Source organism: Narcine bancroftii, chromosome 9 (assembly GCF_036971445.1).
Source record: "Narcine bancroftii isolate sNarBan1 chromosome 9, sNarBan1.hap1, whole genome shotgun sequence".
Classification (NCBI taxonomy): domain Eukaryota; kingdom Metazoa; phylum Chordata; class Chondrichthyes; order Torpediniformes; family Narcinidae; genus Narcine; species Narcine bancroftii.
The window spans coordinates 71,940,191-71,964,807 of record NC_091477.1 but is presented as its reverse complement, the minus strand read 5'-3'; the positions used below and the strand labels follow the sequence as shown (position 1 = coordinate 71,964,807).

The window sequence follows — 24,617 nt, the reverse complement described above, 5'->3', positions numbered from 1 at the left end:
AGCAGCTCACTGAAGTAGATGCTTGAGGCATTTTCATGAAGCATTCGGAAATAATTTGAAAAAAACAGGATTGCTTTACTGAAAGTGAGAGCCCGTAGCAATATCCTTGCCAAATCAAGCCACAACACCTGGGAACCTTCAAGGTAAGGAGACCTAAGTCTTCCTCTGGTGCCAACCATCGTTTTACTTTCAAGCTTGTTTTGAAAATTCAGGAGGCAGAATAATTTGATCAATACTCTTTATTAATCAAATAAATATTACCTCTAATTAACATAACACATGGGATGGGTACAAGAACATATACAAGCGTACATTATGGATTTCTCTGAGAACTAATCTAAAACTGGAGTTCTAAGGTTTACCTGTATCTGAATTATGGATACATTTAACATATGTAAGTAGGTAAGGTTAATGTGTATATATTTTGGTTACAGGTTTGTACCCAGTTATACAACTTTTGTTGATTAGATTTGCATTTGCTGACTCCATTTGCATTTGTTGTTAATTCTGTAATGTCTTAGCTGTAATATTTTCCCTCCCAATTTCATCATGTTGACTATAACATCTCACAGCCTGGAGTTGTGTGAACCTGTTGTCCTGCCAAGGAGCCAACTGATTTCTATGCATTTGGCTGTGTAACAAGGTCTGATGCTTAAAATATCTTGAGCTTCACACACAGGCCTGTGAGAACACCACCTGCATACCCCAGCTGAAATATATTGTGAGGTAAATTGCAGTTTTCTTGCGGATTGTAAGTGCAAGAAATATTCTGTGAGAATTCTACCTTGATTGTTCCAAAAGTGTTTGCATGATTTGGTCGGCATGCTGTAACAGCACCAGCAATTGGGAATGGGGTTCGAATCCCACACTGTCTGTAAAGAGTTGGTACGTTCTCCCTGTGTCTGCGTGGGTTTTTCCCGGGGGTTCCAGTTTCCTTCCATTGTTCCAAATGTTTCGGGGGTGTAGGTTAATTGGGTGTAATTGGATGGCACGGGCTTGTTGGTTGAAATGGCCTGTTACCATGTTATATGTCTAAAAACTTTAAAAAATATATATTAATAGCTTGCACTTTCATTTTTTGTGAAGAAATGTTAATTACTAGTTTAACCTGAACACAGCTGATAATGTAATCCTACATAGTTGCAGCTGCCTTTTCTGCATCATTTTCAGAATTTGGTTCTATTGACTTCACAGATTTGTTCATCTATTTTGTGTCATTTTTCATGGAGCGGGCAAGCAAGTTTCCATAATCATTTTCTTGAACCTCTGCTTTCCTTAAAGCGAACTTAGCCCCACATGGGGCAGAAGTGCCAGGGTTTAGACTATTTACTCTGAAGGCATCTGGATTATGTGTGACTTGGAGGAACCTGTAAGGATTGGCGTTCCAATGTTCCTTGTTCTTGGTGATGGAGGTCATGGGTTTGGAACGTACTGTCAGACTAACTTGGGTAACTGCTTGGGTAATTACAGATACACACTCTGCAGCCAGTATACACCAGTGGTGGAAATGGTGCCAATCCAGCAGCTGCTCTCTCCGTGATGGTGTTGAGCTTATTGGAACTGCACTCATCGGACAAGCATTCCGCCACTCTTGGATTTTGCCTTAGAACTCACAAAAGGTTTGAGGTGTCATGACAAAGGATTGCCAGCCTCTTGCCGCTGCTTCAATTAAGTTTCTGGACAAAGATTTCCCAGGATATTAATGGGGAATGGTGATGGTAATGTCATTGATTCTCATGGGTAGGTAATTGGACTCTGTCCTATTGAACAAGTGTTATTTCCTATCTGTTAGCCTATGTTTGAATGTTGTCCAGGTCTTGCTGCATGCATGGTTAAATGTCATCTCCTGTGGAGTTGTTAATGGAATAGTGCAATCACCAATGAACATCCCCTCTTCTGACCTTCTAATAGAAATGAGGCCATTGATAAAGCAATGGGCCTAGGACATTCCCCCAAGGAACTCCTTCTGTGATGTTCTGGGGTTGGAATGATTGGCCTCCAGCAACTACAAGTCTCCATTTATGTGAGGTATGTTTTCCTCTTCATGTACAATGACTTGTGTTTTACCAAACTTCCTGATGCCTCACTCAATCAGAAGCTGCTTTGATATCAAGAGCAGCCACACTCATCTCACCTGGTTCCCTGCAATTTATGACATCAAAAGAAATGGCACCCATATGACTCATTGCAGCTCTTTCACATGTGAGATAATTTATTGTGTAGTTGAGTAACTCCTAGCCCTGTGTCATGTTTGTGTTATTTCCTAGTGTTCTAAGCATCTGAATTTTTTCCATGAATAAGTGTTTTCAGCGCAAGTAAGCACAAGACCCTTTTCTGAACAATCATTCTGGCTTGATCATCCTTGGATCTCTGTAGAGATTTTTTACATAGCCATGTCCTGTTTTCACTTGGCTCGCAAAATTATTTCATAGCTGCCTTCACTGGTATGTCAACTAAATCTTTGTTTTCAACCTGTAGATAACCTGCCAGAAAAAAATCCATCTCTGCTTTAGCCACATCCCTGAGTTAAACAGGACCAGGTGAGTAGGTTAGGAATTTCAGAGTGTTGTTGGGTTAGTATCAGTGTTGGCTAAGTGCTTAAAAGAGTTAGTTGATCAGCTCTGGTGGGAAAAGGTTTGGAGGATTCTTGGTCGAGCAACAGACCATGAGACTGTCATGGAGGTCAAAGCAATAACACTACTTAACTTCTTTTAAGTCCATTTTAAAATCCTACATTCTTGAGTGATGGACTGCAATAGTCCCTCTTGAGGAACTCTGGCTAACCACATTTGCCTAAGCACATAACCAACTACACTGTGGTTGCATGGAATTTCACTGCAAACAGATGTAGTGACTTGCATCAATAAAGATATTGTGTAGCAGATATCCCTGATTTCTAACAACTATATTGGATGTCTAAACACCCAGTTTAGTTCATGAAAGCAAGCACAGGTTCTGAGAGAGGCTATGGAATGTCTCTAAGAATATATCTCAAATAATCAGCAGGTCAGGAACCATCTGGGGAAAGAGTGTATTCGACAAGTAACCTCCTCTCTCTCTACAGATACTGCTTGACTTGCTGGGTACTCTCGTCTTTTTACTTTTTTTCTAATGTCTGCCTTCAACCTTCTGATCATTATTAAATTTCAGTATCGTGGAATTCTGAAATTTATCCAATACATTGGAGTGAAACATGCAAGTCTGCAGGCGCTGTGAGTGCAGTAAAAACACAAAAATGCTGAAGGAATTCTGCAGGTCACTCACCATCCGTAGGAGGGAAAGATATATAAGCAGCACTTCGAGCCTGAGCCATTCTTCAAGGAATGAGCAAAAAGCAGGCAGGTTCATGAATAGAAATGCTGGGGGAGGAGGAAAGAAAGAGCAAGGGGAAGAACTCGTCAACAGGCAAAAGGTTATAATTAGACATGGATAGGAGGACAGGAGAGAAAAGATGAGAATTGATCGGGTGGGGGCTCTGTGTATGCAGAGCTGGAGGAAAGAAGACAGACGGAAAGGGAAAGACGGAGAGAGAGAGCGCAGCAAGGAGACTTAAGGATAAGGGGAGAGAAGGGGGTAGGGGCTAACATAAACCGGAGAAGTTGATGTCAGTACCAACTGGTTGGATGATGCCCAGACAGAGCTATGAGGTGGTGTTCCTTCAATTTGAGGATGGTTTCAATCTGGAAGTACACAAGACCATGGTCAGATATGTCAGCAAGGGAATGGGTGAGGAATTGGCCACTGGGAGACAGAGCGCAGGCACTCAACAAAGCAACCTCTCGGTCTGTGTCCAGTCTTTCCGATGTAGAAGAGGCCACAACAGGAGCACCAGATGCAGTAGATGACCCCTGCAGTGTTGCTTGACTTGGAAGGACCCCAAATGGTGGTGAGAGACCAGGTGTGGGCACAAGTGCAGCAATTCTTGTGAAATATTGCTATTTTTGAGTGAGATTTTAGGCAATGAGACAAATTTCATTTAAAAAAAATCAAGAGAAAGAAAACAAAAAAAGGAAACTGTTAGGATTGAAGGAATGAGCTGGAAAATACTTCCACTGTTGGTATTAGCAAAGATAGGCTTTTAATGAATGAAAGAAACCTTTTCTTTGTAATTAATAAGAAAATGAGCAGTAAAATAATAGAATTATTTTTCTTCCCATTTAACCCTGCAAAACCCTACAGGATCTAAAACAACAGAGTAACTAAGCCTGGTTATTATAAAACCAGGCCTTAACCTGTGAAAGGGGTCTCCAAAATTTTGCTGACTGTTTCCCAATCTGAGGACTCCTGTTGTCTTGCACTTTAAACCAGGTTTTAATGGTGTTAGTTGAGCATCTAATTGGTAGATAAGCCCTTGTAATGGTGCCTTTTTAAAAACGGTCATGAACGTTTATTGTTGATTTTTCAATCGAGTTCCAATTGTGAATGAGAATATTTCATTTGCCAGCAATCTCCTCCTTGTCTAACACTTCCTCGTCTTGCATCTAGAAATCAGGACCAGGTGGGGGTCCCCAGAATTTCAGCCCATTTCTGTTTAGCTACATGTTTCCTGTTTGATACCACTGAAAAAGTTTGTATTCCAGCTCAGCAAATGCAGAAATTCCTTTGTACATTCAGCTATGCTGAGAGACCTGTATCACATTGAACGAGGAAGTTAACTTGACATCTTCCCAGGTGGAGTCATCGCTCTCGCAGGAGGAAGAAGAAGATTGCTTTGAGGAAATGTCCACAGGTACAGATGGCAGAGATAAGCCAATGATCACGGATGCTGGGATCGTTGTTCACCACAGATTTTGTAATGTCAGCCTAGGGTCACAGAAAAGGTGAGAATTATTTCACAGTACTTGACTGTTGGAACCTTTTGGAAAATGTTTTATTCTGCCCATTATGTAAACGAAGTGAAATGTAGCATTCTGCTTACCATATATTTTTGGTGTATAAGTCAACCTGCATTTTTTTTTTGCAATGCCCGGGCCTCCCAGGAACAACCCAAATTTTTTTTAAACACCCCAATCACAAGTAACAAAGCTGTAAATTAAGTAAGTTTAACAAAAACCTGGCTACTGGGCATGAGCGGCGATGGTGACCTCAGGGTCCCAGGTAGGAGTGGTTACGGATGCGCCCAGCGGTGGGGAGGTGTCGGGGAGCGGTGGCACCCAGGTGGGTAGGTGCTTTCAGCATCGACTTATACGCCAAATCGACATCAATCTGGCTTTTTTTTGTGAATTTGAAGTCTCAAAAGTATATCCAGCGGACAAGTCAACTGCCCCTTCTTTGAGAATTGTTTTAGGGTTTCACAATCAACTTATACACAGAAATATACGGTAAGTATCAGGAAAGGCAAATGGATGAAGTGCTCATGTGGTCCAGCAACCATTGTTCCATTAGGTTTAAGATAGTTATGGAGAGAGACAGGGCAGGACCAATTCACAATTGGGGCAAGGCCGACTTTGAAAGTACAAGACAAGAACTAGCTTGAGTTCATTGGAACAGGTTGTTTGAAGGAAGAGGAACATTAGAAAATGGGGACACTTTGTCGACAAGAGTCCAGGACATGCATGTGCCCGTTAGAGTGAAGCTTGGGTGAGAAGGGAAATTCAGGGCCTCCAAGAGCAAGAAGGAGGCTGGAGTCAAGTGTTTACCCGGAGGAGTTTCAGGAACGGAGGAGCAAGCTGGAAAAAAAGGAAATCAGGAGGGCAAAAATAGGACAGGAGATGACCCTGGCAGGTAATATTAACAACAAAGGGAAAAAAGGTAACCAGAGAGAAAAAAAAAACTTTGGAATTAACGTGGTCAACTCTGTGTGGAGCCACAGGAGATGGGTAAGGTCCTCAATGAGTATTTCTCCACTGTTTTTACTGTGGAGAAAAACATGAGAACTGGGGAATGGGGCAGTTAATGATGGCGTCTTGAGATCAGTTAAGGAGGTGTTAAAGATCCTGAGGGTAGATCCATCTTCTGACCCTGATTAGATATATCCAAGGGCACTATAGGAAGCTAGTGGGGAATGTACACAGGTGCCTTGACTGAGATTTATAAGTCATCATTAAGTACAGCTGAGATGCCAGAAGACTGGAGGGTACCAAATGTTGTGCCTCTATTCAAGAAGGGCTGCTGAGTAAAGCCTGGGAACTGCAGGCCAGTGAGCCTAACATAAGTTACTGGAGTGTTTTCTGAGGAAGAAGTTACACATTCTACACATTGGGCAGCACGGTTAGCGTAGCAGTTAGTGCAATGCTGTTATAGCGCCAGCGATTGGGGCTGTGGTTTAAATCCTGCACTGTCTAAGGAGTTTGTAAGTTCTCCCTGTGTCTGTGTGGACTTCCTCCAAGTGCTCCGGTTTCCTCTCACCATTCAAAAAGTACTTGGGTTATAGGTCAATAGGGTGTAATTGGGCAGTACGGGCTCTTGGGCCGAAATGGCCTGTTAAAGTGGTGTATGTCTAAAAATTTAAATATTCTCTTGAATGGACAAGGTCAGATAAAGAATAGTCAATACAATTTGTAACTGGGAGGTCATGTCTCACAAATTGAGTTTTTTTAAATATGTGACCAAGAAGGTTGATGAGGGCAGAGCTGTAGACATATAAATGGATTTTAGCAAGGCATTCAACAAGGTACCATATGGTAGACTGCTCTGAATGGTTAGATTGCATGGGATCAAGGTGAGATAGCAGAATGGATAGAAAGTTGGCTTCAAGGTAGAAAGTAGAGGGTGAGGGTGGAAGGTTGTTTTTCGAACTGGAGGCATGTGACCAGTAGTGTACCACAGGGTTTGGTGCTGGTCCCATTGTTGTTTGTCATCTATATCTGTTCTTATTATCTTGTCTCTGCAGTGGAAAAGGCAACCAGGGCAGTAGAATGCTCTTTTTGCAGGATATGGTTAATCTGGGATAGCACAAGTGTCCCTGATGACAACACCTGAAAGAAGTGTAGCTGCTCACAGACCGCATTAGGGAATTGGAGCTTGATGAACTTTGGATCATTCAGGAGGCAGAGGGGGTGGTAGAGTTATGGGGATGCACTAGCAGGGTGGCTCTCAGGAAAACATAGAGGCAGTCAGTGCAGGGTAACCCTGTGGACATTCCCCTCAATAACAAATATTGTACACTGTACACCGTTTTGGATACAGTTGGGGGTGGTAGGGACATGACCCCCTCAGGGAAATGCCACAGCAGCCAGCTCTCTGGCAGAGAGTCGGGATCTGTGGTTCAGAAGGGAAGGGTAGAGAGGAGGAGAGCAATAGAGACAGGGGATTAATTGGGTAGGGGAACGGACAGGGGATACATCACCTCCCATGTGCCATAGACAGAGAGGGCTCTGATTGAGTCTGCAAAATTCTTGACATGGAAAGTGAGCAGCCAGATGTTGTACACATTGGTACCAATGACATACTGTGCTGATCATAACGTTTGAGACAGACACATTTTTCCTTTATTTGTCCCTATGCTCCATAGTTTTAAATTTGTAATCAAATAATTAATGTGATTAAAGTGCACATTCCAGATTTTATTCAAGGGTTTTTGTGCACATTTTGGTTTGACCATGAAGAAAGTACAGCAATTTTTTGTACATAGTTCCCTCATTTCAGGACACCTTATTAATTGGGACATAACAATGGTATGTATATTAAAGTAATCATGCTTAGTACTTTGCGCATATCCCTTGCATGCAGTGACATCACCAAGTGCTGAGTATCTTCTCTGGTGATGCTCTGCCAGGCCTCTACTGCAGCCATTTTCAGCTCCTGCTTGTTTTGGAGGCTTATCCCATTAAGATTTCTCTTCAGCATATGGAAGACGTGCTCAATTGGATTTAAATCGGGTGATTGACTTGGCCAATCAAGAATCTTCCTGATTTCAACTTTGAAAAACTCCTTTGTTGCTTTAGGAGTATGCTTGGGGTCATTGTCTTGCTGTGGGATGAAGAGCCATCCAATGGGTTTGGAGATTTGCATGAATTTGAACAGATGTTTCTATACACCTCAGAATTCATTTTGCTCCTGCCATTAGCAGTTACATCATCATTGAAGATAAGTGCGGCAATACCTGTGGCAGCCAAACATTTCCAGACCGTAACACTCCCAACTATCATGTTTCACAGATGAGGTGGCATGCTTTGATCTTGGGCAGTTCCTTCACACCTCCACACTTTGCTCTTGCCATCACTCTGATACAAATTAATCTTAGTCTCATCTGTCCACAAGATCTTTTTCCAGAATTCTGCAGGCTCTTTTAAATACTTCTTGGCAAACTGTAATCTGGCCATCCTTTCTGTGGCTAATGAGTGGTTCGCATCTTTCAATTTAGCCTCTGTATTTCTGTTCATGAAGACTTCTGCAGACATTAGTCATCGACACATCCACACTTGCTTCCTGAAGAGTGATTCTGATCTGTCAGATATACGTTTGGGGATTTTTCTTCATAATGATGAGAATTCTTCTGTCATCAGCAGTGGAGGCCTTCCTTGGCCCAGCAGTGGAGGCCTTCCTTGGTCTACCAGCCCCTTTGCAATTACTGAGCTTACCAGTTCGCACTTTCTTCTTAATAATGATCCAAACTGTTGATTTTGGTAATCCTAATGTTTCTTACAGTTTTATTCTTGTTTTTCGGCCTCATAATAGCTTCTTTGACTTTCAATGGCACAACTCTGGTTCTCATGTTGAAAAATGGCAACTTCAGACTCCACAGGTGATCACGAGCTTAGAAGCAAGCCTAGCACTCTTGTACTTGCACCAATGAAGCAATTAAACATAGCCGAGTACTCACAAACACCTGTGAAGCCAAATGTCCCAAACATTATGCTGCCCTGAAATGGGGGAACTATGTGTAAAAAGTGCTGTAATTTCTACATGGTTAAACCAAAACATATACCAATAACCTGAATAAAATATGGATTGGGCACTTTAATCACCTGTGAATTGAACTGGAGGGGGTTTATATCCTTGTGGGAAGGTTTGCTAGAGCTGCTCCTAGGGGGTTTAAGATAGATTTGCAGGGGAAGGGAAACCAGAGACCCAGAGCAGATAAGGGAGTGGAGGAGGGAAAAGATGATGTGAAAATTGGTTGTAATGGTACAGCAGGTTGTACCTGGTAGAAATGTTCTCAGGTGCAATGCAAGAAGTACTGTATGAAAGGCAGACAAAGTTAGAGCCTGGATTGGCACGTGGAATTATGGCATCATGGCCATTAGTGAAACTTGGTTGCAGGAGGGGCAGGACTGGCAGCTCAACGTTCCGGGCTTCTGTTGGTTCAGACGTAATAGAATGGGGGTTCAGACGTAATAGAATGGGGTGGGGGGGGGGGGGGATAAAACAGGGAGGAGTTGCAGTACTTGTCAGGGAAAATATCACATTTGTGCTCAGGCAGGACAAACCAGAGGATTTGTCTACTAAGTCTATATGGGTGGAGCTGAGGAACAGGGAAAGGTATGACCAAACTCACGGGGTTGTATCATACATCACCCAATATTTAACAAGAATTGGAAGAGCAAATCTGTAGAGAGATAGCAGGCAAATGCAGGAAACATAAGGTTGTGATAGTAGAAGATTTTAATTTTCCACACATTGACTGGGACTCCAAAACTGTAAAAGGGCTGGATGGCTTGGAATTTGTTAAATGTGTTCAGGAAAGTTTTCTAAATCAATAAATACAGGTACCAACTCGAAAGAGTTGGTACTGGCTCTTCCTATTAGGGAACGAATCAGGACAGGTGACAGAACTATGTGTAGGGGAACATTTTGGATCTTAATGAAGTTAGTTTCAAATCATTTAAGGAGGAGGATAGGTCTCGGCTTCAAGTTTAGATTCTAAACTGGAAAAGGTGAATTTTGAGGAAACAAGAAAGGATCTAGAATGCTGGATTGGGATAAGCTGTTTTCGGGCAAGGATGTGAGGATGAAGTGGGAGACCTTCAAAGGTGAAATTTTGAGAGAACTGTTTTGTATGTTCCTGTCAGGATTAAAGATAAAGTCAACAGGCCGAGGAAACCTTGGCTTTCAAGGAATATTGGGGATCAGGTTCAGAAGAGAAGTGTATAGCAAGTATGGGCAACATGGAGCAAATGAGGTTCTTGAAGAGTATAAAAAATGCAAGAAAAAATATCAGTAAGGCTAAAAGAAGATGAGGTTGCTTTAGCAGATAATGTGAAGGTATATTAGGAACAAAAGGTAAGGGACAAAATTAGTACCCTTGAAAATCAGAGTGGTCAGCTTTGTATGGAGCCAAAAGAGATGGGGGAGATCTGAAAAGTTTTGTTTGCATCAGTATTCACTCAGGAACCTGGCACAGAGACAAGGAAAGTTAAGAAATCAAGCAGTGAGGTCATGGAACCTATACAGATTAAAGAGGAGGAAGTGCTTGCTGTCTTCTTTGGCTTGGCTTCGCGGACGAAGATTTATGGAGGGGGTAAAAGTCCACGTCAGCTGCAGGCTCGTTTGTGGCTGACAATTCCGATGCGGGACAGGCAGACACGGTTGCAGCGGTTGCAGGGGAAAATTGGTTGGTTGGGGTTGGGTGTTGGGTTTTTCCTCCTTTGTCTTTTGTCAGTGAGGTGGGCTCTGCGGTCTTCTTCAAAGGAGGTTGCTGCCCGCCAAACTGTGAGGCGCCAAGATGCACGGTTTGAGGCGATATCAGCCCACTGGCGGTGGTCAATGTGGCAGGCACCAAGAGATTTCTTTAGGCAGTCCTTGTACCTCTTCTTTGGTGCACCTCTGTCACGGTGGCCAGTGGAGAGCTCGCCATATAACACGATCTTGGGAAGGCGATGGTCCTCCATTCTGGAGACGTGACCCACCCAGCGCAGCTGGATCTTCAGCAGCGTGGACTCGATGCTGTCGACCTCTGCCATCTCGAGTACTTCGACGTTAGGGATGAAAGCGCTCCAATGGATGTTGAGGATGGAGCGGAGACAACGCTGGTGGAAGCGTTCTAGGAGCCGTAGGTGATGCCGGTAGAGGACCCATGATTCGGAGCCGAACAGGAGTGTGGGTATGACAACAGCTCTGTATACACTTATCTTTGTGAGGTTTTTCAGTTGGTTGTTTTTCCAGACTCTTTTGTGTAGTCTTCCAAAGGCGCTATTTGCCTTGGCGAGTCTGTTGTCTATCTCGTTGTCGATCCTTGCATCTGATGAAATGGTGCAGCCGAGATAGGTAAGCTGGTTGACCGTTTTGAGTTTTGTGTGCCCGATGGAGATGTGGGGGGGCTGGTAGTCATGGTGGGGAGCTGGCTGCTGGAGGACCTCAGTTTTCTTCAGGCTGACTTCCAGGCCAAACATTTTGGCAGTTTCCGCAAAACAGGACGTCAAGCGCTGAAGAGCTGGCTCTGAATGGGCAACTAAAGCGGCATCGTCTGCAAAGAGTAGTTCACGGACAAGTTTCTCTTGTGTCTTGGTGTGAGCCTGCAGGCGCCTCAGATTGAAGAGACTGCCATCCGTGCGGTACCGGATGTAAACAGCGTCTTCATTGTTGATAAATACCCAGGGCCTGACAAGATATACCCTTGGATCTTGAGGGAAACTAGTGAAGAAATTGCAGGGGCTCCAGCAAAAATATTTAAAATGTCCTTAGCCACAGGTGACCTGCCAGAGGAGGGTAGCTCATGTTCTGTTGTTTAAAAAAGGCTCCAAAAGTAACCCTGGAAATTATAGGCTGGTGAGCCTGACATCAGTAGTAGGTAAACTATTGGAAGATGTTCTAAGAGATTGGAAGGACAAGTATTTGGATTGCCAGGAACTGATTAGGGATAGTTAGCATGGCTTTTTGCATGGTAGGTCATAGAATTTTTCAAGGAGTTTTCCAGGAAAGTTGATGAAGGAAAGGCTGTGGATGTTGTCTACATGGACTTTGACACGGTCCCACATGGGAGGTTAGTCAAGAAGGTTCAGACGCTAGGTATTTATGGTGAAGTAGTGAACTGGATTCAATAATGGCTGGATGGGACAAGCCAGAGAGTGGTGGTGGATAATTGCTTCTCAGACTGGAGGCCTGTGACTAGTGGTGTGCCTCAGGAATCAGTGCTGGGACGATCGATATTTGCATCTATTTCAATGATCTGGATGATAATGCGGTAAATTGGAAGTTTGCAGATGACTCTAAGATTGGAGGTGTTGCGGAGAGCAAAGAAGATTTTCATAGGGATCTTGACCAGCTGGAAAATGGCAGATGAATTTTAATTAAGACAAGTGTGAGGTGATGCATTTTGGAAGGACAAATCAAGAAATGTTATTCACGGTAAATGGCAGGGCACTGAAGTGTGTGCTAGAACAGAGGGATCTGGGAATAAAGATAAATAATTCCCTGAAAATGGTGTCACAGGTAGATAGGGTTGTAAAGATCTTTTAGCACATTGTCTTCATGAATCAAAGTATTGAGTAGAGGAGTAGGGATGTTTTGGTAACGTTGTATAAAACATTGATGAGGCCAAATTTGGAGTATTGTGTGCAGTTTTGGTCATCTAACTACAAGAAATATATCAATAAGATTGAAAGAGTGCAGAGAAAATTTACTAGGATATTCCCCAGACTTCAGGAACTGAGTTACAGGGAGAAGTTAAGCAGGTGAGGACTTTATTCCCTGGAGCATAGAATGAGGGGAGATTTGATAGAGGTTATTTAAAATTATGAGGGGTATAGACAGAATAAATATAAGTAGGCTTTTTCTACTGATGGGTAGGTGAGATACAAACCAGAGTACATGGGTTAAGGGTGAAAAGGCAAAAGTTTAGGGGGAAAATAAGGGGGAAACATTATACAAAGAGTGGTGGAAGTGTGAAATGAGCTGGCAGCTGAAGTGGTGAATGTGAACTCAATTTTAACATTTATGAGGGATTTGGACAGCTAAATGGATGGGAGATGTGTGGAAGGCTTTGGACTGGGTACAGTCAGTGGGACAAGGCAGAAAAATAGATTGGTACAGACTAGAGGGGCCGAATGACCTGTTTCTTCACTATAATGTTCTATGCTTTTATGGTTCTATGAATTGTTTGATTACAAATTTAAAACTGTGGGGCACTTTTTAAAAACATCAGACATACAGCATGGTAACAAGCCCTTCTGGCCCACGAGCCCATGCCGCAAAATTATACCCAATTAACCTACAACTCCTGTACATGTTGAAGGATGGGAGTACACCAGACCACCTGGAGGAAACCCATACAGTCACAGGGAGAATGTACAAACTCCTTATGGACAACGCCAGATTCGAACCAAAGTTGTCACAACTAAATTCCATTTGCCTCTTCTGCACCAAACAGGTCATTTCTATTCCTTATTATTCAAATACATTTATATTTTTCTGTTTCCACAGTAGCATTTGATGTCATCTTCTGCATTGTTAGTTCTGACCTGTGGCACTCTAGCCCAGTAGCACCACTACCACGTACATTCAGTTTGATAATGGGGCAATACATCATCAAATTGCTGAAGATAGTCTCTTACCCATCCACCCCGCCTCCTTAGCCACGTCACCAGTGTTTTCCGGACAAATTCTCCCAAGCAATCCACAATCGTGTGCACCATTGCGTGTTGGCCCTGCTTCACACAGTCAATGGCTAGGCCACCAGCTACTGCATAGAGGGCCACCACCTTTCCCCAGGTTATGCCTACAGAACAAAAATGCAAGAACACCTACCATAAGAAGCACATCGATAGATGATGTAATACGATAAAATGGAATCATAAAAATTAAAATTTAAATAAAGAACTGGGAAAAAGATTTTAAAAATAGCAGCACCTTGGCAATCATTTCTATTGGTATGAAACTCTTGGATCACGACAGCTGATAAAGGACATCTAAAGGAGCTCTGTGCCCAGAGCCAGAGGACAAGACAGGGAAGGTGGAAAAGGTTGAGATATCAGCAAGGAAGGACTAGAAAGGTCAGCCATTTTTAACAAATCATCAGCTATATGATGAGTCTGAATGTTCTTTCTCCAATTCGTAGACCCTTCAGTCCATGATGTTGATCCAACCTTTATATGCCTACTACACAATAATCTACCTCACAACCAAATCCTCTATTTTTCTTACATTCATGTACCTATCTAAGAGTCTTTTGAATGTCCCTCTTGTATCAACCTCCACCACCACCCTTGGCAATGCATTTCAGGCAGCCACAATTCTCTGTGTAAAATTAACTTACCTCTGACATGTCTGCTAAACTTTCTGCCACTCACCTTAAAAAGAGGTCCTGGGATATTTGCTATTATCTCCTGTTGTGTGTGGAAGAAATGTGGCTTCCTGCCTGTCTGGAATGTGTGAATTGCAGGTGGTCATGTGCCCTCCCCATCTGAAACTTATTCGGAAGTCACATCTCCTGTCAATCATTAGTGCACACCTTGCCACTGGCCAATTTAAATCACCTAGGGTCATTATTGGCTAGAAGCACAGATTAGCACTGTATATAACATTCTTTCTCTCTGTCTCATGGTCCAAGCCCCGGACTTGCCTGGTTACTACTGTGGACATTTCTGGAAGTGTCACGGGTAAGGTATGCACTACACTGAAGGTGAACCGTCATATTGTGATAGATCAATACTTGCAGAGAGCCACAATCCCATTGGTCAGGGAACCGGGAGTGTATAGGACACCCTGTTTGTAGTGTGTGAGCGGGTCGAGTATAGGTTTACTGTTGTCAGAATCCAACCAAAGTCCGAGGTGAATGTCTATATCATCACTTAAATTAAATAGTGATCAAGTACTGTTTCACCTTCTCTTGTTTGTTTCCCACATATTAATAAAAGTTACATGTGATTGTAACACGTGTCTGGACTCATCACTCTGCGAACCCACCGTATCTGATACTTTTCTAAGCACAACATCTTCCCAGCAAAAAGGTACTGGCTGTCCACCACACCTAAGTCACTTATAACCTTGTTCTCTTTTCTTTGGCTTGGCTTCGTGGACGAAGATTTATGGAGGGGTAAATGTCCACGTCAGCTGCAGGCTCGTTTGTGGCTGACAAGTCCGATGCGGGACAGGCAGACACGGTTGCAGCGGTTGCAGGGGAAAATTGGTTGGTTGGGGTTGGGTGTTGGGTTTTCCTCCTTCTTGTCAGTGAGGTGGGCTCTGCGGTCTTCTTCAAAGGAGGTTGCTGCCCGCCGAACTGTGAGGCGCCAAGATGCACGGTTTGAGGCGATATCAGCCCACTGGCGGTGGTCAATGTGGCAGGCACCAAGATTTCTTTAGGCAGTCCTTGTACCTCTTCTTTGGTGCACCTCTGACATGATGGCCAGTGGAGAGCTCGCCATATAACACGATCTTGGGGAGGCGATGGTCCTCCATTCTGGAGACGTGACCTACCCAGCGCAGTTGGATCTTCAAAAGCGTGGATTCGATGCTGTCGGCCTCTGCCATCTCGAGTACTTCGATGTTAGGGATGAAGTCGCTCCAATGAATGTTGAGGATGGAGCGGAGACAACGCTGGTGGAAGCGTTCTAGGAGCCATAGGTGATGCCGGTAGAGGACCCATGATTCGGAGCCGAATAGGAGTGTGGGTATGACAACGGCTCTATATATGCTTATCTTTGTGAAGTTTTTCAGTTGGTTGTTTTTCCAGACTCTTTTGTGTAGTCTTCCAAAGGCGCTATTTGCCTTGTCGAGTCTGTTGTCTATCTCGTTGTCGATCCTTGCATCAGCCAGCTCCCCACCATGATTACCAGCCCCCCCAACATCTCCATCGGGCACACAAAACTCAAAATGGTCAACCAGTTATAACCTTGTATATCTCTATTAAGTCATCTCTCATTCTCTATTGCTCCAAAGAGAAGAGCCCTAACTTTGTCAATCTTGCTTTATAAGGCAGCGCCCTGGTAAATTTCTTCTACACGCTATCCAAGGCATCTACATCCTGCTTGTAATGAGGTGACCAGAACTGAATGCACTACAAGTGTGGCCTAACCAGAGTTTTATAGAGATGCAATGTTACCTATCGCCCTTGAACTCAATACCCCAACTAATGAAGGCCAACATACCATACAGGGAAGGGTGCAGATTCTATGATTGTGGTCTACAATTATCCATCATAAATCCTCTTAACCTATCAACTTGTGTGGCTATTGAGGGATCTAAGGATTTGGACTCCAAGATCTCCCTTTCCTTTGCACTGTTAAGAGTCCTGCCATTAACTTTCAAGTTCGACCTTCCGAAAGAATGTTCTCCCTTTCTTGCCTTTACAATTGAACTTGTTTTCTTTTGCCGAACCATTGTACAAATTAATGGTTTTCAAACTATTTTGAGTACTGATACCCTGATTCTTTGTAAATCCTGATACATTTCCAGGACTGCAAATAAAACTTAAATAGGTCCTTTAATATTTTACAATTGTGATCCTCCAAATTTCCATTAATGACATATTCTTACACTTTTTCATCAAAAAATTGATACTTTTATTCTTAATGTCCCCAATTATGTTCCAAATAAAACTCGAGAAAATGGTATTTGCTGATTTTCTGGGTTTTTAAAAAAGATATTGTGGCTCATCTGTCCCCCAGTGCCATTGCTGCTCATGTACCCCATGGTACGGTAGGTTGTCATGTCATCTGCTTTTCAACCTGCTATGTCACCTCAGGTGCAAGACCAGATGGGTACTGGATTTCAATCAACCTTCTTCCCTCTATCAGACCGCCCAAATTGTTGGACTAACCCCTCACTGATTAACTGACCTCTCCTCCCTGCTGTTCTACTGACTTTGTGAGTTTCTCAAACCTTGCGATCTGGCCATGCTTCCCCACTATGCATTGGCCTCCTGGTGACCAGCTTCTGATCAGGTGTACAAAGAACAGTCCATGAAAAGATGCTGAGGATTTTTCAACAAATTTATATTCACAAAATTGAAGTTGTCAAAAGCGTGGAGCTAATTATACTGACACTGTCCACAGAACCCGCTTCAATTACTGACTCATCGAGAGGATGGTTACCAGCACTGCAGTAACCTACAGGTTGTCCTCTGGAAAGTTGATACAACATTCCAATTTTCCCATAAAACAACAGGAGTCATGGAGCCAGGCCACACCAGAAATCCCCAAGGCAGCTGCAATTGCTTCAAAGGAATGGGTGGATAATATCACCTCCTGGTTTACTCTGAAGCCCTGAACAGTGACCAGGTAGATTGCTTGGGAGCTACAAGTACTGATCTTGGATACCACGGATCGCAACAGGATGGAGTAGCTCTCTCACTGGGATTTGATACACACCATAGAAACCCAGGTTCAATCCTGAGCTCTGATGCCATCTGCGTGGAGTAGATTGGGAGCAGTCAGCGAGTGATAGAAGATCACTGGCCATGGAATGTAGTTGGAGCATGCAGAGCAGCAAGCTGTGCCTGGCTGGTCAGACAGGGCACATTTTCCATTCACAAATAGTCTTCTTTTCCTCCAAAAATGTTGATAGGGCTTTTGTGATTGTCACTGGGACCTGGTAGTTCTTTGAACCAGGGACTGGGTCCATCCCAGCATTGGGACTCTTCTGAGCCCTACAGCATTGATCCTTCTGGGACCCTCATGTCACCCGACAATTCACTCTGCTCTCAGCAGTAGCCCGGCCCTGTCCGTCACTCACTGCATGACCCTTCACACTAGCTTCTTGCTAAATCCCATGTGTGCATCTGCAGCAGATACGGCAGTGCATGTGGGAACTGCCAACTCACTCTGCAGGGGCTGGATGAGTTGCAAACCCTGATGTAGATCACTAGAAGTCAGAGAGATTTGTAATTCTCCTGTGGGAGTGCTTGGCTTCTGGTAGAGTTGTCACTTCCTTGAAGAAGGGCTCAGAGCCAAAACTTCAGTGATATATCTTTTCCCCCTATGGGCGCTGCAAGACTGGCTGAGTTCCTCCAGTATCTCTGAGTGTTTTTACTTCCTTAAGAGAAACAGATGCTCCTCGTTACTAATGATTCCTTGTTCCATGTGGAACAACCTGTTGCAGCCAGCAGTGCAACTGCTTTGCAGCACTGGAGACCCAAATTTAATCCTGCCCCCAGGTGCCAGCTGTGCAGAGTTTACACATTCTCCCTGTGTCCGTGTGGGTAAAAAGATAAAGGCTCCATTATTGTCACTTAATACTACATTTAGAATATAACATACATGAAATTCTCTAACTTTGTCTACCATAAGGAAGACAGACAGTCACCACTCTTGTCCAGCATCCTTCACAGAAATGAGGCCCCAGCGAAGAACGGACTCACAACCCCTGGTTCACAAGACCAGTGTTCTAACCACTGAGGAATCAGTGCCTCTCTCACATCCCAAAGATTTGCGAGTTGGTCGAACAACTGGTAAATTATCACCAGTGTGCAGATGAGTGATAGGGTGAATGTATTTTGTGGAAATATGGGGTTAAGACAGGTTAAGACAGTATGAGTGCAAGATTGTTTTTTCAATGGTGAGGATTTTGTCGGCAACATGCCTGTACTGGAGCTCTCTATGACTAAGTGCAGTTGTCCACTGATGGTCTGTGAGCTGCATGAGTTATAGTCTCTCATGCATTCTTCATCCAAAAGTTTACTTTTGTCAGCAATGCTCACTAATCCAAGAACCTGAGGAGCTCCTTGAAGTTCAGTCATTGGTTGTTAAGAATCAGCAGAGAGAAATCTGTACAGGTTTCGCTCTGAGGAAAGCCAAAGGGACCAGGTTTTTGAAGATAAAGCTCAGCATTTATTATAGAATCACAGAATAGTTCCAGCAGAGAAGGCCATTCAGCCCAACATATCCATGCCATCTCCTCATCAGAGCAACTCACCAATTCCATGCACTTGCACTCTTTTCATAGCCTTGCAAATGTTTGTTTCTCTCTGAATGTCATGGAGTGCTGCCTTTATAGTTTTGTAGCCAGACATGAAGAAAGAGTAAGTGGCAGATCCTGCATTTTGTTTTCTTTGCATTCAGTAGAACTTTTAGTTCCATCGCAATCAATTCACGCTAGTTACAGGCTCATTATGCTGCTACTCCAGGTATCTTGTGACATACAATGGATCTGATTGTGGCTCTTCCCCCAACAAGGCCCACCCACAAACTGTCCTTTAATGTTGGAATCGCTGGTGGCAACTTCAAGAGGCATCCCAATAAATGGAATAAAATTTACTGGTATCTCCTGCGAATACAGGCATACCCAGGAGTCTCCTACACATATCTATTTTATCAAGGGAATCCCGACAAATACCAACGATCTCATTCTCTACAAGGACCCTCCCATCACTACCTGAAAATATTGGCAGCTCCAAGTGTTAAATAAAAGACCGATTGGAAAAGCAGAAAATATTTTAAGAGAAAAGAATCTAAACACTGATCACTACTGATCTCAGGGTCACTTTCAGGTCCACAGATTTCAATTGATTTAAAAGACTGTATAGTTATTGCTCCTTCCTGCAGTGCTTCATGTTTATCTTAGTGCTTCCTTAGAGATAGTTGGGGAACAGGAATTAGGGGGATACCCCTCTCTGATGTGAGGTAGTCAAAGGATTGCTTGCAACATCTCTGCACTGAATCTGCGGGCCTGCTTCAAACATAGCCACCTTTTCAAAAGGATAACGTGGGTTAATGTTTTTAAAATTTACATTTAATGGAACAGCATAGTAGAAGGCCCTTCTGGCCCATGAAACATAAGCCACCCAATTAACCTACCAACCCTATTGGTTTTTGGAATGTGAGAAGAGTCCAGAACACCTCAGGGAAACCCACACAGGCTACAGAGAGAATGTACAAACTGCTTACAGACAGCGCCAGATACAAACCCGGATCGCAGGTGCTTTAATAGCGTTACGTTAACCGCTACACCAACTGTGCTGACCATGGTTTGTGGGTTAAGTGTTAGTGAGGGGTAGAATCTGGATGGGGTGGGGTGGGGGGGGAAGTGGTGGTGGGGAGATGAGGGGAATGCGGGGCAATAATTAATGTCAGATTAGCATACATAGACTGGTGGGTTACTACACAGCGATGGCACGTGCAATTTAAAAAATCTGAACCAGATTGTGCAGGTAAACATCTTACATGAGAGCTAAAAGGTGAGGAGGGCACTACTGACACACCAGAACACACCAGCAGGGATTAAGACAACTCTTTGCCTCAACAAGTACTATTTTTTTTCTCAACCTCTATTATCATTGTGTACAAAATCATGAAAGAAATAGATTAGGTGAATGCAGTAATTGTCAATAGCAGGAGAATCAGAAACCAGAGACAGGTTTAACTTGAACCCAAGGGGCAAACTTTTTTTATATATATTTGAAACACAGGGTGGTGGGTGGGTGCATGGAATGGGCTGCTGGAAGAGATGGATGAAGCAGGTACCTACTAATGTTTAAGAAAAAAATTGGAAGGGTTTAGACAGATATAGGTCGATCATAAGCAGGTGGGACTAGTGTGGGTGGGACATTTTTGTTGGCATGGCCAAGTTGGATCGAAGAGCCTGGTTCAACACTCTATGACAATAGGCAGTGTGTGAGTGCAGAGGACAGTGCAAAGCCAATGTGAATGGAACATGGCAGCCTCTCATTTCCCAACCTGTAGCCCCATCACTATCACCCTCCTTCCAAGCACTAACTGCCTGGGTACAATGTTAGAAGCCAAACGTTGAGTCATCATTGAACCTGGATATACTGCACTCTGCAGTTTCATATAAACTATGACTAGATAGTGGTCTCGTTACACCACACTGCAAGCAGACTGCCAGCCCAGAAACAACCTAATGATTATCTTTTTGTCTTTAAACTAATCCAGTTCTGAGCTTGCAAGTTATCCCCTCCACCCCACGATCCCATATTTCATATAACAACCTTTTTACGTGTTACCTCATCAAATGCTCTTTGAAAATCTTGATAGATTACATTTAATGCAGGTAAGTGGAACTCATGTCGGAGGACACATTGTTCAGCACAGACAAGCTGGTCCTATTTCTGTGCTTGTAAGACTCTATAAATCTCTGATCTAATGGTTTCCCCTATTTCTCCTTGCTCGTTAAGTCATAAAATGATGTTGATACTGTTAAATCCTCTACCACAATCCTAATGTTGAATTTCAATATTTTTCCAACAATTTGGCAAGCTTCCAGCCATCTGAACTGTTCCAAAGTCAGGGGAAATTTTAGAAAATCATTACCAAGCCATCAGCTAAATTTGCAGCCTCTTCTTTTTATAGGGATTTCAGATCCAGGGAATTTTTCTGGTTCCTACCTCAATTTTTTTCCTCTTTGGTTAACTCACTTTCCTGCAACACTTACTCTGCCTTTGGCGATGAAGACAGATTAAAATATTTGTTTGATAGCACAATCACTTCCTTGTGCCCAATAATAATTCTAATCTTTGGGAGACTCAATTTTTTCTCTCTCTCTCTAGTTATTTCTCTATTTTTCTCACAATAATGCCTTTATCAAATTTTCTTGGTTTTTCTTCCTGAAATCCCCAACCTTACTACTCTCCTTACCAGCTTTACAAGGCCCTTCTTTTAAAGGGACAGGTCTATGATTACAATGAAATGGACCAGACTGAGTTCACTGGCACCATGCCCAGCACTACCAGTCTCGGTGAAGGTGACTGGCTACAAGCAACAATGGCTCTGACAGAGGGTAAGTCTCCACCACCGACTGGCCAAATGCTCAGAAACACTTAGAAGGAGCAAAAAAAATTTTAAACACACATTTACTGATAAAGAACATGTGCTAAAATAAATGTAAATAATTAAAACTAATTCAAATGATTAAAAAAGGTAATTACTTGCCTCTTTTCCAGTATCTGGTGTCCTGACTGGGGTGTGCAGACCCTGTCGGGGTTAACCAACCTCAGGCTGAAAGCTGGGATGGAGATCAGCCTGCCCCATTGCCGCAGGGTGGGAGATGCCACTGCTACCTCTGGAAACCTGGACCATGGTCGGGTGAGCCGGAGATCTGCCCAGTCTGATAGCCTCCTTTAGTGAAACACCTTACTCATAGGGAAACTGAAATATTTATTGTATGCTTGCCACCGACCTCTTGACATTCTTTTAATATAATTCGCCCCTCATTCCGACAAAATCGGTGTCGTTATTTCGACATCGCCCTTGATATCTATGCTAAACTAAACTGATCTGCCCGCACATTGTCCATATCCCTCCATTCCCTGCATATTCATGTGTCTAATTCAAAGCCTCTTAAACACCACTAGAATCAAAAGGAAATTCAAGAAACTAATTTCTGACTGGATACAAATGTTGTGATCACTTCTCCAAGGAAGGCCCCTTACTTATTAATGAACTCTGGATTAATATAGAAGGTAAAATTTCGATTTTAAGATTCAAATTTCAGATTTATTGTCAGAGTATATACATGACATCACATAAAACGCTGAGATTCTTTTTCTGTGGGTGAGGCAGAATTACCACTTATTGGTAGTGCAAAAAAAAACTGTAAACACCGTATACATGTAAACAAATAAAGAAGCAATACAGAGAGAATTTATAAAATCAATGAAGTGTGGCGGTGTGAGCAGTGTAAGAAGCACAGCCACCACGTTGAGGGCCGTTAACGACTGTTTTATTTGAATCTGGGACGTGCCCCGTTAAGGGCAGCGTTGGTTCAGTCACCACGTGCTTGATGACATCACCACGTTGCCTGGGGCGTGCACCGGGTGGGAGGTTTGGCTGAGGAAGAAACCCCCGACGGCACCATCTTCCCAGGGCTGCCCTGTCACGAGGCATTATAAGCGAGACCAGTTCACCCTGAGCGAGTGCACCACCACAGAAAGACAAGAGTCTTAAATGAGTCCCTCATTTGAGTTTGTTGTTGAGGAGTCTGATGTTGGAAAGGTAGCAGCTGTTCCTGAATCTGATGGTGCGAGTCTTGTGGCACCTATACCTCTTTCCTGATGGCAGCAGCGAGAACAGAGCGTGTGCTGGGTGGTGAGAGTCTTTGAAGATTGCTGCTGCTCTCCGACGGCAGTGTTCCCCGTAGATGTTTTTGATGGTGGGGAGGGTTTTGCCTGTGATGTCCTGGGCTGTGACCATTACCTTTTGCAAGGCTTTATGCTCAGAGGTATTGGTGTCCCCATACCAGACAGTGATGGAGCCAGTCAACACACTTTCCTCCACACATCTATAGAAATTTGCCAAGGTTTCTGATGTCATACCAAACCTCCACAAACTCCTGAGGAGGTAGAAGTGCTGACGTGCTTTCTTCTCGATGCCAACTGTGTGTTCAGTCCAGGAAAGATCCTACGAGATAGTGACTCCCAAGAACTTAAAGTTTGCTCATCGTCTCCAACTCTGATCCCCCAATGATCACTGGATTATATACCTCTGACTTTCCCTTCCTGAAGTCAACAATCAGCTCCATAGTTTTGGTGACAATGAGTGGAAGGTTGTTGTTGGTGCACCATTCAGCCAAGTTTTCAATCTCCATCCGTATCCTGTCTCATCACCTTTCTTTATACAACCCTCTACCGTGGTATTATCAGCAAATTAATAGATGGTGTTATTATCATACTGAGCCACACAGTCGTAGGTGTAAAGTGTGTAGAGCAGGAGGCTAAGAGCGCAGCCTTGTGATGCTCCAGTACTGATGGAGATTGTGGAGGAGCTGTTCTTACTAATCTTCACTGATTGTGGTCTGGAGGTGAGGAAATCTAGGATTCAATTACACATGAGGTGTTGAGTTCCAGGTCTTGGAATTTGCTGATCAAATTTTAGGGGATGATGATGTTAAATGCTAAACTTTCATCAACAAAGAGCATCCTGATGTCTGCATCTTTACTGTCCAGGTGTTCAAGGGCTTTGTGTAGAGCCAGTGAGATGGCACCCACTGTAGACCTGTTACTAAGATGGGTGAACTGGAACGTATCCATGTCACCACTCAGACAGGAGCTGATATGCTTCAACACTAGCCTTTCAAAATACTTCATCACTGTTGATGTAAGTGCTACTGGTCGATAGTCATTAAGGCAGGTTACTATACTCTACTTGATAGATGCCTGTTTGAAACAGGTGGGTACCACCATGAATACCTTGGTAAGTTGGTCAGCAAGATTTTTAATTTGTTATTTTATTTTTAATACTCGTCATCCTCAGATACGGACAGGATAGGATCATCAAGGGATGTGATGGCCTGATAAGGTAGCCTGTTCCCTGGTTGGTCAATGAGATATCATCTCAGAATACAGTCCCAGTAAGTGGTCTTCCAAACTACTTTTTAAAAAATATTTTATTTTTCATTTTTTATAAATATACATAGTGAAATCTTCAATATCACTATACATTAAACTTTTTCATACAAAAAAACAAAGAAAAACCCTTCCTCCCCTTCCTACAAAATATAAATCCACACACTGTCAGAGGTCACATTTATATTATCCATTAAAAAATCGATGCAGGGAAGTCTCATCTGTTTATATTGTAACAGCATCTGTTATTATCTTTATTATAACTGGGCCCCGCTATGGTCTAAATCTGGCTGCCGTACCTTGGCAAATGTGTCATACTTGTTTTTTTCGTTGTATTGTTTTGGTCTACAACTATTCATCTCTGCAGTCCATCATGCTATGAGTAAGGGAGAATGGGACTTCCAAGTAATTGCAATACACTCCTTAGCCACTGCTAAAGCTAATTTGACAAAATAAATTTGGAATTTAGTTAACTAATTACTTATTTCAATAAAATTACCCAAAA

General features: G+C 43.1%; 1 protein-coding gene across 5 annotated transcripts in view; it reads right to left on the bottom strand.

The window, feature by feature from the left end:
- Window positions 1-221: 221 nt before the first annotated feature.
- Window positions 222-24,617, bottom strand: part of boka (BCL2 family apoptosis regulator BOK a) — a 106,361-nt gene continuing 81,965 nt past the window's right edge. For all 5 annotated transcript variants that reach the window (XM_069896421.1, XM_069896423.1, XM_069896426.1 and 2 more), the window contains 2 exons: window positions 13,434-13,597; window positions 222-4,803 (listed from right to left, as the gene is read on the bottom strand). In XM_069896421.1, the coding sequence (XP_069752522.1) occupies window positions 4,678-4,803; window positions 13,434-13,597 (290 nt within the window). In that variant the 3' untranslated portion in view covers window positions 222-4,677. The remainder of the gene's footprint in view (window positions 4,804-13,433; window positions 13,598-24,617) is intronic.